This window comes from Vicia villosa, unplaced genomic scaffold (assembly GCF_029867415.1).
Source record: "Vicia villosa cultivar HV-30 ecotype Madison, WI unplaced genomic scaffold, Vvil1.0 ctg.000106F_1_1, whole genome shotgun sequence".
NCBI classification, from domain to species: domain Eukaryota; kingdom Viridiplantae; phylum Streptophyta; class Magnoliopsida; order Fabales; family Fabaceae; genus Vicia; species Vicia villosa.
This window is the reverse complement of record NW_026705017.1, coordinates 150837-171611: the sequence shown is the minus strand read 5'-3', so window position 1 is coordinate 171611 and position 20775 is coordinate 150837. Positions and strand designations below refer to the sequence as shown.

The following is a 20775-nucleotide window of genomic DNA, read 5'->3' as shown; positions in this document are numbered from 1 at the left end:
TTTCACTTACAAAATGAGTTATAATTTTTTATTTATAAATTTATAATAATTATTATATATTTACAAAAAAAATTTAAAAAATGATTGTTTTAATTTATATATTTATATAATAATTATAATAATTATTATATATTTATAAAAATTATTATATATTTATATATTTATATAATAATTATTATATATTAATTATAAATATATTTATATATTTATATAATAATTATAAAAATTAAAAAAATGAGTTTTTTAATTTATAATAATTATTATATATTTATAATAATTATTATATATTTATATATTATATATTTATATATTATATATTTATATATTTCATTTACAAAATTAATAATTATTATTATATATTTATATATTTCTATTCTGATTCATAATTAAAAATGAGTTATAATTTTTTATTTAGTTTAAAAAAATTTAAAAAAGATTTTGTCTTAATTTTATTAATGAATAAATTTTATATTTAATTCTATATATTTCAAAATTTACTTATGAAATTAAAATGTTTTTGATTTATATAAGTTAGTAAAATAATTTTTAACTTTAAAATTGTTTAGGAAATTTTAATTCACCTTGATCTTATTGATTCACCTTCATTTTATTGATTCACCTTGATTTTATACCTATTAATTGTATTGATTCACCTTGATTTTAATTTTTTAATAATTATTGAATTCTTTCGGAAGTGTATATCCGAGACATTCAAAGATCAATTTGGTCTTGGAATATTTCGGATATGCATCTCCGAAGACACCCCTCTCCCAAAAAGGGGTGTTTTCGGAAATGCATATCCGAAAACCCAAAAAAGAGTGTTTTCGGAAATGCATCTCCGAAAACACTTTTTTTTTTTTTTTTTTGGAAGTGCATTTCTGAAATAAGACAAATTTTGAAAAAAAAAAAAGTTTCGGAAATGCATTTTCAAAGGAAGGGTATTTTGGATTTTTCACCAAAGATGACCAAAAAATAGGGAGATAAATAAAGAAATTCTCATGGTTTATACATACGTTACTACCAGTACTTTGTTAGCCAATCTGGTGGAATACTTCATGTATGTTCCGTCCAGAGAGGCAAAATAACTCTAAATGGGCATATTGAATTATAAAAATGATTTTAAAGTGAATCGTTTTCATAAAGTAAAATTCATATTATGTCTTTAGAAATTAGGTTTAATGGATATATATGCACTAACATTATAATAGTTTTTCACATTCATTTAATAAAAAATCATTAATTTGTGCTCTCATTAAATTTAGTTTAAAATAAAAAAGTGGTTTAATTGGATACAAGGTTGTAATTGGTTGATAGTATAAAATTATTTTGCATTCTATGTATATCACCAATTTTCTCTAAGAGTTATTCAAACATAACTTATTTTATATTAAACTCACTTTTAATTAAAATTGATTTTATAAAATCAATTCATTCAAAAAAATCGTTATATTTAACGCAAAATCAAACATACATATAATCTATCCTTGTGATAAATTTTGTCTCCCTTAGTTTTTTTTACCTCTTTATCATTGGTCATCCTTCTCTCATCATCCAGATGGAGCCCGAAAAAGGAGTAAAAATCCTCTTCATTTCTGAAATGGAAGTGCCAACATAACGTCTCCCTTAGTTTGATGTATAAATGTATAATTAATGTCACTATTTTCTGAAATGTCTGCAAATACATATTTTATTTACACCAAAAGTATAGTAATGGAGAACTCCATTTCTTTTGAGAAATGGAGAGGATCATTATGTTGGAAAATAACACAGCTGAAGAAAAAAATAAATAAACAGAACACAACCAATAACACAAGAATATAACGTGGAAACTCTAAAACCGGAGAAAAACCACGACCGTTGTCTAAATAGACAACCAGAGAATTATTACTATGTGAAAATTTTACAACACATAGACTTCTCTACTCTCACCCCAATCCCCTAGTACACCCACACTCTTACAAAGCAAATATTTAAACTAAATCTCACAACACTCTAATACAAGAGCATAAGAGAACAAAGAAAATTAAATATAAGCTTAAAGTGCTTTTTGACTAGTGTATCTAAAAACAAAGAACTTAAGTCCAATATATAGCCTTAGTCTCCCCCTTGATTCACTATACTAAGCAATGTGGGACTTCTCAAATAGCTACTTTTTAACTGATAACACGATTTTATATCGTATATTTAGCTTGAAATCCATAGATATTTATAGCATTTTATGTTTATTATGTTAATTTATTATGATATTACGCGAGTATTTGTTTTGTTTCAGGTTTTACACTCTAATTACGACTATTTGCGAAAAGGAAAGAAAATGGAGCTTAAATGACCAATATCTATGCCTAAAAGATGAAAAAGGAGTGCTGAAATGAAAGAGGGGTGCAATTAGGACCCAAAAGGCCCAAAAGAGACAGTTCAGCCCACTATGGAACCAAAGGCGCGTGGCCCAAACCTTCCCAGCAAGTGGAGACGCACGTCTCCAACGTTCTTCTGCCACGTCACCAAGAGGAGACGCCCGTCTCCAACTGCTCCTACATCTTCTCCACTTGAGACGCACGTCTCAAGTCAGTCAAGGCTGCTCCTAAAGAAACGGAGACGCACGTCTCCACACCCAGTCTGCAAAAATCCCCACTTTTCACGCAACGTCACAGCAAAACCTCTCCTATAAATAGGACCTGCTACCTCACTTCCAGGGGGTCCGATTTCCTGCCAACGAAGTGCTGCCGAAATTGTACCGCGAACCGTATTTCTTTATTCTGTTTTCATTCAAATACTTATTTTCTCACAACGATTTCTACACTGGAAATTGTTGTGAACTTTTTATAGATCTAGCCTTACGTTAGATTTATCGCTTTTATTTCCTTGTTTTATTTACTGCCATTCGAAGAACGATCCAGCCAACCTGTGGTGGAAGTTCAGTACTCGAAGATTCAATTACCATTTATTTAATTCAGGTTTTTATTTACCGCCTTTATTTATATCTATTTGCATGATATATTATATGTCAATTACTATGCCTATTATTGTGAACCGAACCGATTTATGCATGTTTAACCATATTAATATGTCTGGCTAAATTATTATGATATCGGTATGTAAAGTAAGTTAACCGTAGGGATCCGAAATAAATTGGCTTGATTATGTTTATTTAACTATCACCTGTTTTTGGTCTGTATGTCTAATTTAATTAGTAAGTCTTAAAACCAATAGAGCGAAAGTTTGAGGGGTTAGGACGGTCAAAGGTTAAAATCAATAGAGCGAAAGTTTGAGATCTTTAACTGGATAGTAGACATAGGACATTAGTTTTAAGGATGGCGAAAGCTTATTAAAACTAATTAGAACTTATTTATTTTCAAAAATTGTTTTTACACCCGACGGGATGGCGAAAGCGTACGTTAGGGATATTAGCATGTTCCGAGTCAACAGAGCGAAAGTTTGAGATTAGGAGATTTAAATAGATAACAACTTCATAAAACGGGCATTTTATTAATTAAGTTGTTTCCAAAAAGCTTTTCTAAAATCTAATGGGATGGCGAAAGCGTACATTAGGATTAGGACAGTAATCTAAATCAATAGAGCGAAAGTTTGAGACGAGGATTTTTAATCAATTGAATTAGTAAAGATTTTTAATTAAATTATGCAAAAGCCAATGGACCTTCGGATCGCCTTAAGTTAAACGAAATACATACTGATATCTGTCTTTTATTATATTCTTAATTTTTTCACTCACTTTCCCTTAAGAACAATCGAAATATTAGTAGCCCTAGCTTTACATAGTAACCTTAGATAACGGTAGATCGATTCATAGTCCCTGTGGATTCGATATCTTTTAAAACTACACGACACGACTGTGCACTTGCAATTATCAGATTTATAGACACGTAAAGTCGCGATCAAGTTTTTGGCGCCGTTGCCGGGGACTATTTAAGTCGATATCGTAACTCACTGTTACACCGTAGAGACTAGGACAATTCTTCCCTTTCTTTCTGAACGATTGTATGCCAAATACTCGTTCACAAGGAGGAGATTTAATACAACGAATTAACGAGATCGAACGTTTCATTAACGTCAAACGTCGAGCTCGCAATCTTCCCGAAGTAGCAAAAATTCCGATTAATCAGGAATTGATTTTTACTGATCAAATTAATCAAATCACCCCGAAGTTAGAGATGGCTGCTATTCGTCCTCTTAGAGACTATGCCGCTCCTTCGCGCGCTGAACCGCATTCAAGTATCGCACCACCTGCGATTGAGGCAAACAATTTCGAACTCAAACCTTCGTTGGTCCAAGCTGTTCAACAGAATCAATTTTCTGGAAGCCCTGTAGACGGCCCCAATCTCCATTTATCTGTGTTCGTGCAATACGCCGACACTATCAAAGCCAACAACGTTAGTTCCGAAGCTATTCGATTACGCCTTTTCCCTTTCTCCTTGAGAGATAGAGCGAGAGCGTGGCTTCAATCCCTGCCTTCCAATTCCATAACTACGTGGGACGAATTGAAGAGAGTATTCTTAGCGAGATACTTTCCGCCTAGCAAAACTGCTATGCTTAGAGGTCAAATCAACGGATTTACCCAGAAAGATAACGAATCGCTCTTCGAAGCTTGGGAACGTTACAAGGACATTCTTAGAATATGCCCTCATCATGGACTCGAACCATGGCTGATCATCCATACTTTCTATGGTGGTCTCTTATATAACACTAAAATGACTATAGATGCCGCTGCTGGCGGAGCATTAATGGACAAACCCCATGATGAAGCATACAAACTCATAGAGAACATGGCACAAAACCATTACCAATGGGGTGGAGAACGAGCCGCTCTAGAGAAAGCCCAAACCAAAGGAGGAATGTACGAAATAAGTGGTATAGACCGCGTTAACGCTAAAGTAGACGCTTTAACTCAAAAGATCGAGAACTTAACCATCACTCCTTCAGCCACCGCTGCCGCTGTAACACCTAACTGCGAGATTTGTGGATTGACTGGACATGTAGTTGCTGAATGCCAACTCTTGACTGGAGTCCCATCTGATCAAGTAAACTATGCTCAAGGAAACCCTTATTCTAACACGTACAACCCTGGATGGAAAAACCACCCGAACTTTTCTTATAAGAACAACAATGCGTTGTACGCGCCTGGACAAGCACCTGCTGTACCACTTGGCTACCAAAAAGCGCCTGTAGCTGCTCAAAACACCCCTAGGAAGTCAAATCTAGAAATCATGATGGAGAACTTCATAGCTTCCCAACAACAAACCAATAAGGACTTCCTGAATCAAAACATCCACAATAGCGAGCAACTAAAACAACTATCGAACAAAGTAGATGCTTTAGCTACGCATAACAAAATGTTAGAAACTCAAATCTCACAAGTAGCTCAACAACAAGCACCTATTGCTGCCCCTGCTGGCACGTTTCCTGCTCAACCTCAACCCAATCCTAATGGACATGCGAACGCGATAACACTACGAAGTGGAACGAATTACGATGGACCCATAGATCCTAGAACTCAAAACGTACCCATGTCACAACAAGAGCCAAAGGAAACCCAAAAGAAAACAACTGACGAACAAACTGCTAAGACTGATGAGAACAATAACGAAGTGGAACCCGAAAAAGAGAAACCTTATGTTCCACCACCACCTTATAAGCCACCAATTCCTTACCCTCAGAGATTAGCTAAATCAAAAACCGAAGCGCAATTTAAAAGATTTGTAGAACTTCTGAAGCAATTAAACATAACCATACCGTTCACAGAAGCCATAACTGAGATGCCTTCGTACGCTAAGTTCTTAAAAGAAATCTTATCAAACAAAAAGAAACTCGAGGATAACGAAACTATAACGCTTACCGCTGAATGTAGCGCTATCATCCAAAATAACATGCCTCCAAAACTGAAAGACCCTTGTAGTTTCTCTATACCCTGCGTAATTGGAAAAACCATCATAGAGAAAGCCTTGTGCGATTTAGGAGCTAGTGTTAGTTTGATGCCTCTTTCGACCTGTAAGAAACTCAATCTAGGTGAGCTTAAAGCAACGAGAATGTCTCTTCAACTAGCTGACCGTTCAGTTAAATACCCTGTAGGAATGTTAGAGAATATCCCTGTTCGTGTAGGTCAATTCTACATCCCAACTGACTTCATCATTATGGATATCCAAGAAGATTCTAACATCCCGATCATATTAGGAAGACCATTTTTAGCAACCGCTGGTGCAATTATAGATGTAAAGCGAGGAAAGCTTACTTTCGAAGTAGGAGAAGAGAAAATAGAATTTATCCTTTCCCAATTCCTAAAAGCGCCTTCTATAATTGACACATGCTGTTCTGCTGACATAATCGACGAGTGTGTCAAGGAAATAAAATCCGAACCAAATAAGGAAACCGAAATCCTAAGAATTCCTATGCCGCCAATTCTTGAAGATGACAACTGGCGTGAGGAATATCAAGATAACCACCTGAGTGAATGCTTAGCCTTAACTCCCGATCCTATACCTGGACCTAAGAAACCTGCTATAGAGCTGAAAACACTTCCTACCGATCTTAGATACGAATTTCTAGACGAAGAACTAAACCGACCAGTTATAGTGAACGCCAACTTAGGACGAACCGAGACTGAAAAATTACTTAATGTCCTAAGAAAATACCCTACCGCTCTAGGATATAACATATCAGATCTGAAAGGTATAAGCCCTTCTCTGTGTATGCACCGCATTATGCTCGAAGACGATAGTAAAACCTCTAGGGAACATCAAAGGCGAATAAATCCTATTATGAGCGATGTGGTTAAAAAGGAAATCCAAAAACTGCTAGAAGCTGGAATAATATATCCTATATCCGATAGTAAAAGGGTTAGCCCTGTTCACGTCGTACCAAAGAAAGGAGGAGTCACTGTAATCACTAATGCAAAAGGAGAATCTGTAGCACAACGTACCCAAACTGGATGGAGAATGTGCATTGACTATAGGAAGCTAAACAAAGCTACCCGAAAAGACCATTTCCCTTTACCTTTCATAGATCAAATGCTTGAACGCCTAGCTAAACACTGGCATTTTTGTTATCTGGATGGATACTCCGGATTTTTCCAAATTCCTATTCACCCTGACGACCAAGAGAAGACCACGTTTACCTGTCCTTATGGTACATTCGCTTATAGACGAATGCCTTTTGGGCTCTGCAATGCACCCGCGACCTTCCAAAGATGCATGATGGCAATATTTGCCGACTTCCTAGATGGAATAATGGAGGTCTTTATGGACGACTTCTCTGTCTGTGGAGGAAGTTTTAAAACATGTTTAGAAAACCTTGAAATGGTGCTTAAACGATGCGTAAGCGTAAACCTAGTCCTTAATTGGGAAAAATGTCATTTCATGGTTCGACAAGGAATTGTACTTGGACACATCGTATCCGATAGAGGAATCGAAGTTGATAAAGCAAAAATCGAAATTATCGAAAACCTTCAACCTCCCAAAACCGTTAGAGAAATAAGAAGTTTTCTGGGACACGCTGGTTTTTACCGACGCTTCATAAAGGATTTCTCTAAAATAATCAAACCCTTAACTGAACTACTTATGAAAGACGCCGAATTTATTTTCACCGATAAATGCACTGAAGCATTTCAAACGCTTAAACGAGCATTAATCTCTGCGCCAATTATGCAACCTCCCGACTGGAATGAGCCTTTCGAAATAATGTGTGACGCAAGTGATTATGCTGTAGGAGCCGTTCTAGGACAAAGAAAGGATAAGAAACTACATGTCATATATTATGCGAGTAGAACCCTAGACGAAGCTCAGATGAATTATGCCACGACAGAAAAAGAATTATTAGCTGTCGTATTTGCATTAGACAAATTCCGTTCTTACCTGGTAGGAGCCAAAATAATCATATACACTGACCACGCCGCCATTAGGTACCTCCTAACCAAAAAGGACGCTAAACCAAGACTTTTGAGATGGATCTTGTTACTGCAAGAGTTCGACCTGGAAATTAAAGATAAGAAGGGAACTGAAAACGCCGTAGCAGATCACCTCTCTCGATTGGAAAATCTGAAACCCGAACAAGTACCAATTGACGATGATTTCCCTTATGAAAGACTCATCGCCCAATTAGAAGCAAATGAATTCGAACCGTACCGTCCAAACTCTGAAACCAACAAATTAGCAGAAATAGCTTTAGCCCGATCTGACGCACCTTGGTATGCAGATTTCGTAAACTACCTAGCTGCTGGTGTGCTTCCTCCTGATCTAAGTTACCAACAGAAGAAGAAATTCTTCCATGACCTAAAACATTACTATTGGGACGACCCACTCCTGTTCAAAAGAGGCCCCGATGGAATCTTTAGACGTTGTGTACCCGAGGAAGAGATAAGAAGCATAATAACACACTGCCATTCTGCACCGTGTGGAGGACACCATAGCACATCTAGAACCTGCGCCAAAATCCTTCAATCTGGACTCTTCTGGCCCAACCTGTGGAAAGACGTTTATTTTGCTGTACTAAGCTGTGATAGATGCCAACGAACTGGAAACATTTCAAGACGCGATGAAATGCCTCAAAAAGGCATTCTAGAAGTAGAAATATTTGACGTCTGGGGAATAGACTTCATGGGACCGTTTCCGTCGTCGTTTGGAAATCAATATATACTCGTAGCCGTCGATTACGTTTCAAAATGGATAGAAGCTATTGCTTCTCCTACAAACGATACACGAGTAGTTATCAAACTTTTCAAAAACGTCATCTTTCCTAGGTTCGGTGTGCCAAGATTGGTAATTAGCGATGGTGGTTCCCATTTCATTTCAAGAATACTTGAGAAACTCCTTCGAAAATATGGAGTGAATCATCGAATAGCCACACCATACCATCCACAAACAAGCGGACAAGTAGAAGTATCTAACCGCGAAATAAAACAAATATTGGAGAAAACTGTTGCTATATCTAGGAAAGATTGGTCAACCAAGCTAAATGAAGCTTTATGGGCTTATAGAACAGCTTTCAAAACTCCAATAGGAACTACCCCATTCAAACTCGTTTATGGAAAATCATGCCACCTACCGGTAGAGTTAGAACATAAAGCTTATTGGGCCATTAAGAACTTAAACCTAAACTACACTGCCGCTGGTGAGAAACGACTTCTAGACATAAACGAATTAGAAGAACTTAGACAAGATGCTTACGAAAACGCCAAAATCTATAAAGAGCGAACGAAAAAATGGCACGACAAGCGTATATCTAGGAAAAATTTTAGCATAGGCGATAAAGTACTTTTATTTAATTCTAGACTAAAATTATTTCCTGGTAAGTTACGATCTAGATGGTCTGGCCCTTTCGAAATAACTAACATATTTCCAAGTGGAGCGATAGAAATCAAAGGAGAAACCGTCAAACCTTTTGTCGTAAATGGGCAACGTCTTAAGTACTACCATCATCTCGAATACGATGAAAACATCGAAGTTTTTAAACTTGACGAACTGCCCGCTCTTTCGAAAAAATAGTTTTCTATTTTAAAATCGTCGAGCTTACGACATTAAACAAAGCGCTTGGTGGGAGACAACCCACATTTATTTATTCTTTTTATTTTTATTTTATTTTATTTTTAATTTTTAACCTTTAATTTTCATTTAATTATTCTATTTTTAATTATTCTAAATTTTAATTTTCTTATTTTTTCATACATCTTATAATAATTATTATAATTATAGCTGCTATCTTAATTCGAGAAAATACTTCCTTTTTATAATTATAATTATTATTATAACTTGTTACTTAATTTTATTTCATTTATTTTATTTAATTTTATTTTTAAAAATGAACACTAGCCTAGTTCTAACTTAATCTTAATATTTTCAACTTCTAGGTTTTTCATTTAACTACTAACTACGATGCAAGAAGTTGATAATATGGAAGTTGTGTTCCGTGGTAGAGGGCAAGAAGCAAGATTTAATAAGCTGGCTGAAAGACACATGGATTTGACTTGCTATCCTCACCAACCAACTATGGTGAAACTTGGTATCGAAGAAAGCATCCTACACCTGCTTAACCAAATTGGTTGGACTGGTTCTCACTTGTTCCGCAAGTTTAGCACTTACCGGAAGCTCACTCTGGAATTCTTGAGCTCCCTGACCTATCTTCCAAACTGTGGACAAGGGGTGAGAAAAGGAGTTATTCTCTTTAGACTCTTTGGTATGGAGTTTAATTTCTGCATCCGAGATTTTGCTGAAATGTTAGAACTACCTCATGGATCAGATGCATACACCAAAGTAGCTGAAGACAATCTTGCTTACTGGGAGTTGGAAAAATACTGGGGCAAGATCATTGGAAACGACAACCCTGAAGAGAATGAATTTCAATCTGAGAACATCCATAACCCAGCCTTCAGATACTTCCATAAGATCCTTGCTCACTACATTTTTGGTAAACCCGATAATGTCACTGAAGTCTCTAGAGAAGAGTTGTTCATCATGTTTTGTACCTCTCATAATCGCCCGGTCAATGCCATCGCATTCATGCTAACAAACTTTGAGCGCATCACGCGTGACGAAGTTTCGCCTATTAGGATCGGCGGATTTGTCACTATGATTGCTAATGCTATAGGAATGAGAGTACCTTTGCTTAGATTGACACCTCTTGGCTCCCACAATTCTATGGACATTCACTTCTGCTTTAACCGAGGTATCATCGGTAACCTTGGACCTGATCAGTTTGATTTACTCATTGATAACAAAGTTCTGGATCAGTTCACTTTACCGAGTCCTAGGACAAGTGTGCACAACCCTGCTAACTGGCTTTTCTATGATCAGATTCCTGAAAGAGAACCCTCACCTGAAACCCCTCAAGCCTATGAACATTTTGATGAGGAAATGCATGTATCAGAATCTGAGCCTGACACTCCTCCTGGTTACTATGAACCTAATCCTGAAGATGAACCCATTCCTGATTATGAACCTCTTCCTGTTGATGAACCTATATCTGAGTATGAGCCTGAAACTCGTTCTGAAGATTCCGTTGATGATTACACTGTTGATATGACTGATGTCGAGCTCGAGCAACAACAACCCGCTACATCTACCGCATCGGTGAATCAAAGAATGCCTAATCTGAACACGCACGAGCAAGCCATCACTGCACTACAACAAGATGTCCAACATGTGCACAACGAGCTACACACTTTGCAAATGCAGTTCTTCGATTTTATCGACACCGTAAATGCTCAGTTCGACGAAGTTTTCAAACACATTCAGTCTAATGAGCACAACAATAGACGTGGCTAGATGTTACCGTATTAGATTATTAGATTTTATTTCTAGTTTTAGCAAATTTTTATTCATAAGTTTAGATTTTCATTTTTCTGCATTTTACATTCTGCTTATGTTAACACTCAGTACCGGTTTAATTTTAAATGCGATATTCTTTTGATTACTGCTACTGTGTTATATTACACTGCTATTGACTGCTATATATTTGCCTGTTTATCACTTCTTGCTGTTAATAGTATTAAAATTCGACACTGCTCTGAACTGATGGACAATTTATGGCATCTGTCAGCACTGTCTGGTCCCTTGCATGCGTGTACCAATTGCCTACAACAGGAGACGCACGTCTCCATCTGTGTGGGACCAGCAAAAATCATTCAGAGGACAGGAGACGCACGTCTCCATGCTTCGTCCCCTTGCAGACTGACTGCCTGAGACGCGCGTCTCCCAAGGTCAGCAGTCTGCATTGTTGACCACGCTGCAGCACCAACATTACTCCCATTTTGAATTTTGAATTTGAATTTCAAAATTCATCTTTCAATCTTCTTCATTCTTCCCCTTATTTATTCCATTTAAACTCCATAAACCTCATTCATCCTCCATCATTCACCTCTTAAACTCTATTCATTTCCCACTTCTCTACCCCATTCAAACTTCAAACACCACCATTAATCCATTTTAATTCTCCATTAACCACACCATTTTCAAACCTCACTATAAAACCACACCACCACCACTCTTCTTCTTCACAACTTTCATACCATTCTCTATTTTTCTACACTACATTTCTATTTTTCATTTCCATACTCACCATGCCTCCACGTTCATTCATCCGTAGTGAGCGTCCCGAGAGACCACCTCCCGACCTTTCAAACATTATCTTCCGAGATGATGACAATGATGCTCAACGAACAAAATATGTCGCCTTCTACGAACGTTCGGTTGTTCCCACAAAATTTGTGAACACCGAGTGTCTAGAAACTTTGGGTCTCATTGATGGTGTTACCCGTCTGCTCACTAAATCTAGCCTCCACCATCTTTGTACCGAACCCGTACCTACTTATGAGCCGCTCGTCTTAGAATTTTTGAGTTCTTTCAACTACGACACTCCCTCTAATCAACCACTCTCAACCGGTAGCATCCAATTTCGGATGTTCAACCGTGAATATGCTCTAGATCAAGATGTCGTAGCTTCATATTTGCATTTTAATCATGCACCAATTGCTCACCGCTCAATCTTTCAAGAACTCAATGGTCGATCTTGGGAGGATCTCGCTTTTGAATTTTGGTTCAATCTCACTGGAGAAAATCCTACCGGTTGGAGAGCTCTCCATGCTTCTCACATTCAAAACCCCGCTATACGTTATTTTCAACGTGTTTTGGGGCATACTATTTTTGCGAGATCTAACAACCACAAGGTAAACCAAAATGAATTATTTTTCCTTTACTGTGCGCTTAACAATATCCGTTTCAATGCCGCACCGTTTATGTTCCAACACATCCAAGGTTTAGTCAACGTCCCCGCTACAAATCCATTCTTGCTTGGCGGAATTATTACTTCCTTGGCCTGTGCTTTAGGTTTTGGTGACGAGCTCCTCTCACTCTCACATCTCATGAAGCCTGCTCAGTCACTCGATCTCACCTACTGCCGTGACTCCCACTTGGTTTCACCCCGCCATGATTGCCGATACACTTTGGTCGTCAACAAATTTCTTATTCCTTATGTCATCCTTCCATGCCCTGAAAGAATCAACATCCGTTATGTTCAACGTTGGAGGCTTATTAAAGACAACCCTCAAGATAACCAACAAGAACATCCTAATGAACCTATGGATGCAAATGAAGAAGAACTCAACCAAGGGCAAGCTGATGTCAACCAACCTCCTCCAAACAACCCTCCGCCTATCACTCTTGAAGCCATGTATGCTGCTATTCAACGCCAAGATCAACTCGTTCAAGCTATGCAGACAAACCAAACTGAAACAATTAGGCTCATCCGAGAGATGCAACAGGAGCACCGTGACTATGCTATTAGGAACGAAAGTCAATACACTGAAATTGCTACATATTTGCATGATCTTGACATTCGTGTGAATGACTCTCCTCCTGATAGACGTCGCCGTGTTCGTACAAGAGGCGCGAGCAGTTCTCGCAACCGCAACAATGAGGAGTAGTTCTTATGCACTGAGGACATTGCATCATCTAAGTCTGGGGGAGTCGTATTATTTCTATTTCCTTTAGTTTTATTTTTCCCATTTCTATTTCCTTTAGTTTTATTTTTCCCTTCAGTTATTTTCCCTTCCTTGTAATGTTTTTCAAATTCAATAAAGAATATTTATGGAATTTAAGTCTTATATGTATAATTCCGTAGTTATTTCAATTTCTTCCATTTTCTTGAGCCATAACAAAAATTTTGCTCCTAAACGATAAACGCAAACCCCACACGTTTGAGAAATACGAAGCTACTCAAACACTCAACGCATTGAAACTGAATATAGTCAATATCCTTATTGTCCCAACACTCTAAAACCCCCAAGTATGCATAACCGATTTGAATACCCGTTATACCAAAACCATCGACTTTAAGTTTTGAAATAACCCTTAGTAGTTTATTCTAGCAGTCGGCACCGTCTTAGATACAAACTACGCAGAGAGTCGATGAATATAAGTGTATGATCCTCATAATAATAATTATGTGCTTAACCATAAGAAGAAATGTGCCTACTAAGTAAGGTGATCCTCACAAGATCATTTAACCTAACGGTCGCAAATCTCAAATACAAAGAATTTAAAAACTCATTGTCGATTGGTTCAGAAGTCGTCTGGTACTGAACTTGGTAGGAAGGACTATTGTCCGATTCCCCACAATCTACAAGTGAGTGCTAAGGAGTATACCACATATTGTGCCAGAACTCCATGAGAAGGATCATAGTCACTAACCGACTACTCTGCTATGTGCGTGTCAAGATAATGGGCTTAATGTGATTGCGCGCGAATGAAAAGGGTGAAACATGATGACGAGTCAAAAAGGTCGAGCTATAATGGCATGATTCGGATTGGTATGTATACTGGGAGTTATTTAGTGTTGTTACTATAAGTTTATTGCTAGAATCATTATCATTATTTTCAAATAAGAACACTATGTAGCTAAGTATGACCGAACGACGTGGTGGAAGTGTGTTTCATTTATCTTTATCTTATTATTTTGCTTGAGGACAAGCAAAGGTTCAAGTCTGGGGGAATTTGATAACACGATTTTATATCGTATATTTAGCTTGAAATCCATAGATATTTATAGCATTTTCTGTTTATTATGTTAATTTATTATGATATTACGCGAGTATTGGTTTTGTTTCAGGTTTTACACTCTAATTACGACTATTTGCGAAAAGGAAAGAAAATGGAGCTTAAATGACCAATATCTATGCCTAAAAGATGAAAAAGGAGTGCTGAAATGAAAGAGGGGTGCAATTAGGACCCAAAAGGCCCAAAAGAGACAGTTCAGCCCACTATGGAACCAAAGGCGCGTGGCCCAAACCTTCCCAGCAAGTGGAGACGCACGTCTCCAACGTTCTTCTGCCACGTCACCAAGAGGAGACGCCCGTCTCCAACTGCTCCTACATCTTCTCCACTTGAGACGCACGTCTCAAGTCAGTCAAGGCTGCTCCTAAAGAAACGGAGACGCACGTCTCCACACCCAGTCTGCAAAAATCCCCACTTTTCACGCAACGTCACAGCAAAACCTCTCCTATAAATAGGACCTGCTACCTCACTTCCAGGGGGTCCGATTTCCTGCCAACGAAGTGCTGCCGAAATTGTACCGCGAACCGTATTTCTTTATTCTGTTTTCATTCAAATACTTATTTTCTCACAACGATTTCTACACTGGAAATTGTTGTGAACTTTTTATAGATCTAGCCTTACGTTAGATTTATCGCTTTTATTTCCTTGTTTTATTTACTGCCATTCGAAGAACGATCCAGCCAACCTGTGGTGGAAGTTCAGTACTCGAAGATTCAATTACCATTTATTTAATTCAGGTTTTTATTTACCGCCTTTATTTATATTTATTTTCATGATATATTATATGCCAATTACTATGCCTATTATTGTGAACCGAACCGATTTATGCATGTTTAACCATATTAATATGTCTGGCTAAATTATTATGATATCGGTATGTAAAGTAAGTTAACCGTAGGGATCCGAAATAAATTGGCTTGATTATGTTTATTTAACTATCACCTGTTTTTGGTCTGTATGTCTAATTTAATTAGTAAGTCTTAAAACCAATAGAGCGAAAGTTTGAGGGGTTAGGACGGTCAAAGGTTAAAATCAATAGAGCGAAAGTTTGAGATCTTTAACTGGATAGTAGACATAGGACATTAGTTTTAAGGATGGCGAAAGCGTATTAAAACTAATTAGAACTTATTTATTTTCAAAAATTGTTTTTACACCCGACGGGATGGCGAAAGCGTACGTTAGGGATATTAGCATGTTCCGAGTCAACAGAGCGAAAGTTTGAGATTAGGAGATTTAAATAGATAACAACTTCATAAAACGGGCATTTTATTAATTAAGTTGTTTCCAAAAAGCTTTTCTAAAATCTAATGGGATGGCGAAAGCGTACATTAGGATTAGGACAGTAATCTAAATCAATAGAGCGAAAGTTTGAGACGAGGATTTTTAATCAATTGAATTAGTAAAAATTTTTAATTAAATTATGCAAAAGCCAATGGACCTTCGGATCGCCTTAAGTTAAACGAAATACATACTGATATCTGTCTTTTATTATATTCTTAATTTTTTCACTCACTTTCCCTTAAGAACAATCGAAATATTAGTAGCCCTAGCTTTACATAGTAACCTTAGATAACGGTAGATCGATTCATAGTCCCTGTGGATTCGATATCTTTTAAAACTACACGACACGACTGTGCACTTGCAGTTATAAGATTTATAGACACGTAAAGTCGCGATCATTAACTTCCTTCTTTATTTAAGAATTTAGGCAACATTAGACATACAATCAACCCCAAAAATCTCCACCTTGATTGTAATTGTCTTCAATCTTCATTGTCTACACCGACAATCATAATTTTCATTGTCTATACCGACAAATCAAATTATCATACTCCACCATAAAGAGTACATTACACTTGAAACTATCATCCCAAGAATTTTTCTTCACGTCAAAACCTTGCTGAAATATTATGGTGCAACTCCCATGTTGGCTTTTAGGAAGTTCTTCAGCCATCGGCATATCTCACCACACACCTTGCATCAATGCCAACCAATGCCCGTGTGTTGTTTTGAATCCGCTAGCAATGATTTATCCTTTTGCATGGTATAGCGGAAATACCATAAGGACACACCTTATCTTCTAAAAAGGATCCCCATCATCCCAAAACAAGGGAGACGTTACTAGCACTTTCCTCAGAGTCTTTTTCTGATACTGCTTCACCTTGACAATTTCTCTTTAAATGCCCAGACTTTCTACACTTCTAGCACACCATATTATTTGCATGGATCTTCTTCCCATTAGCCTCACTTCTAGTTACCAATGTCGAGTTTGATGAAGTACTTTCATCACTTTTCATCCTCCTTTCTTCAGAAATAATTTTAGTTGCAACTTCTTCAAAACTCAACTTTTCTTTCCCATACATCAAAACAGGTTTGAGATGAATATAAGATGGTGGAAGGGACAAAATAAGCCTTAACGCTTTATCTTCATCATCAATCTCAACTTTAATAGATTCAAGCTCAAAAACAATATTATTCAAAGTACTAAGATGATCAGAGATTTTTGTACCCTCATCCATGCGCAAAGTGTGAAATTTCTCCTTTAAGAACAAACGATTTGAGATGTCCTTTGCCTGATATAACCCTTCGAGCCTTTCCCAGAGCTCCTTGGCTGATGACAGATTATGCACATTTGCGAGAACATTCTTTTCCAAACACAAACGAATTGCACTTGTAGCTCTTAAATCTAATTCCTCCCACTTGTCAGCCTCCATGTTGGAAGTGTTTTCTTTTAGCGCCTTCACAATATCACAATTCTTTTCTTATGTGGAAGATCAGACAATGCTGCAACCACAGAGAATACTAAGAATTGTGATATCTTATCGAGCCGAAGCTCTGATACCACTGTTGGGAAATAACACAACTGAAGAAAAAAATAAATAAACAGAACACAACCAGTAACACAAGAATATAACGTGGAAACTCCAAAATCGGAGAAAAACCACGACCGTTGTCTAAATAGACAACCAGAGAATTATTACTATGTGAAAATTTTACAACACATAGACTTCTCTACAGTCACCCCAATCCCCTAGTACACCCACACTCTTACAAATAAAATATTTAAACTAAATCTCACAACACTCTAATACGAGAGCATAAGAGAACAAAGAAAATTAAATATAAGCTTAAAGTGCTTTTTGACTAGTGTATCTAAAAACAAAGAACTTAAGTCCAATATATAGCCTTAGTCTCCCCCTTGCTTCACTACACTAAGCAATGTGGGACTTCTCAAATAACTACTTTTTAACTTCCCGAAAAAGTGATATAATGATTAAATAATTTCATAAATGTTTAATGATATATATATATATATATATATATATATATATATATATATATATATATATATATATATATATATATATATATATATATATATATATATATATATATATATATATATATATATATATATATATATATATATATATATATAGGAGACGTATCAAATGAGAACTGAGAACTTTTAATAATAATCATTGAATTTGAATTAATGACTCAAATTTACCTTATATTTTTAAATATTTAATTAATGTTTAAGTGAATAAAATTTTTATGTAATATGTATTTAACATATGAGGTAAATATGAACTATTAATTCAAATCAAATGCTTATATTAAAAGTTCTCAGTTCTCATTATAGCCAAAGTTCTCATTTGATACGTCCCCATATATATATATATATATATATATATATATATATATATATATATATATATATATATATATATATATATATATATATATATATATATATATATATATCATTTAATCATTAATGAAATTATTTAAGGGTTAAATACCTTTTATCCCCCTGCCAAATAAGCGAGATTTGGTTTTGCCCCCTTTAAAAAAAAAATTTGTTGCGCAGACCTTACCATATGCAGATTCCAGCCATTTAAACCTTTTACCATGTTTTTACCTAGAACACCAGGTTGCCATCCTACGTGTCTGTTACCAATGCCACGTAAGCCATAGTATATATGTCATTGTTTTACTATTCTCATTTTACCCCCCTGAAAAAAATTAGGTCAAACACTTCTGAAAAAGCAAAGGCGAAAACGAAAGTTAGGGCAATAGCGAAATCGAAGAAGACGAAGACGAGCAAGACGAGCAAGACAAAGACGAGTCAGTCAAAGAAGACGGCACGGTCAAGCAAGACAACGCATTCAACCCAGAGTGAGAAGACGACTCAGTCAAGCCAGTCAACCAAGATGCCCAAGGTTGCGAACAGGGACGAACCTGTAGAAGAAGAAGTTATTGAAGATGGAAAGGTACGAAATTTAGGGTTTGTCATCATTTTAGGGTTTAAAAAATATTAGGTTTTGTCATCATTTTAGGAGTTTAACAAATTTTTCATTTCCTTTAAAAATTCCAGAATATGCATTTAATAAGTGTTGCTTTCAATCATGGAGGGGAATTTGTGAGCATGGGTGACGGGGCTATGATATACAGGGGAGGGGTAACGACACATGTAACTGACATTCACATTGACAACTTTACCATGATTTGCGTTAACAAGCTGTTGAATGAGTGGGGTTACAGTGAAGGCACATTTAGGGTATGGACAAAGGTTGTTGAAATTGATCCCAACTTTTTCCAAATTAAGAAAGATGATGACTGTTATGATGTTGCTGCATTTTCTTTTGCCAATGAAGTAGAGGGTGTCATGTATGTAGAGCATGATGTAGTAGATGTTTCATTTCCAGTTGTTAGCCCTAGATGTGTGAATGAAATAGGTGTTCAAGATCATAGTGATGAAGAAGGAGTGGAAGGATTAGGAGATAGTGAGGATGAACGTGCCACTGGGTTGGAGGATGGGTTTGAAGATGTGGATGTTTCTGTACCTAGGAAGGAATCTCCTTCCCTATGAGATGTTATGAGGGGTTCAGAAAAGAAAGAAATGGAAGATGGAGATGAATATGTAACTGACGAGTTGGACAGCTCAGACCCTGATTTATCAGATGAGGACAAAGGTCACAAGTTTGAAAAGCTTAAAAAGGAGCATTTCAATAAGAATTTTAAATTCGAGTGGGGTATGGAATTTAATTCCCTTGATGAGTTTAGAGAAGCTATACGTGAGTGGCCAGTATTAAATGGTAGGGAAATAAAGTTTGTGAAAAACGAGAGCTACAGGGTTAGGGTGGAATGTAGGGCCAAGTGTGGGTTTTTAATACTTTGTTCAAAGGTGGGCCACAAACATACTTTTGCTATAAAAACAATATTTGATAAGGACGCATGTGCTAGGGTTCTAGACAACAGATCTGCAAGCTCAAGGTGGGTGGCCAAGGCTGTTGTAAAAAAAATGCAAACATCACAAAGTGCTAGGATTACTGACATTATTCAAGACTTGAGGCTGAATTTTTCTGTGGGCATCACTGTTGCAAGGGCATGGAAGGCAAAGCTCATAGCCAAGAGGATTCTTGAGGGAGATGCAGATAGGCAATATGCTGATTTGAGGAGGTATGCATCTGAGCTACATAGAGTTAACCCTGGTAATACTGTGAGTATCACTGTCAATAGACCTAGTCCATCCATACAACCAAGATTTGGGTCCTTTTACTTTTGTTTTGATGGTTGCAAAAAGGGGTTCACTAATGGCTGCAGACCCTTCATTGGGGTAGATGGGTGTCACTTGAAAACAAAATATGGTGGTCAGTTGCTAATTGCTGTGGGTAGGGAACCCAATGACCAGTATTTCCCTTTAGCATTTTGGAGTAGTTGAAATAGAGAACAAGGAAACTTGGAAATGGTTTATTGATTTGCTTATGGGTGACATTGGACAAGACAACAGATATGTGTTTATATCTGACCAACAAAAGGTTAATTCTATAGTTATGTGTCTTTGTGAAATTTTGTTCTTCTTTGTGGTATTTGTTGTTTGTGACAAATTATATGTCTTTGACTTTGTGATTGCAGGGACTGGTTTCAGTTTTTGAAGACATGGGTGAAAGGGTGGAACACAGACTGTGTTTGAGACATCTATATGCTAACTTCAAAAAGAAATTTGGAGGAGGAGCATTGATAAGGGACTTGATGATGGGGGCAGCAAAAGCAACATACTACCAAGGATGGATGACTAAGATGAATGAGCTAAAAGAACTTGATCCAAAGGCATGGAGTTGGCTTATGGGAGTTCAACCAAAAAGCTGGTGTAAGCATGCTTTTAATTTTTTCCCAAAATGTGATGTTCTAATGAACAACATTTCTGAATCTTTCA

General features: G+C 36.7%; 1 protein-coding gene and 1 non-coding gene across 2 annotated transcripts; one reads left to right on the top strand and one right to left on the bottom strand.

Annotated features, from left to right (window-relative positions):
- Positions 1–4544: 4544 nt before the first annotated feature.
- Positions 4545–4651, bottom strand: LOC131624155 (small nucleolar RNA R71). The gene has a single exon (XR_009290475.1). It is a non-coding gene; the product is annotated as a small nucleolar RNA R71 (small nucleolar RNA).
- Positions 4652–19458: 14807 nt separating this feature from the next.
- On the top strand, positions 19459–20280 carry LOC131624128 (uncharacterized). The gene has a single exon (XM_058895109.1). It carries the CDS (start codon positions 19459–19461, stop codon positions 20278–20280), a length of 822 nt encoding a protein of 273 aa, XP_058751092.1.
- The last annotated feature ends 495 nt before the right edge of the window (positions 20281–20775 follow it).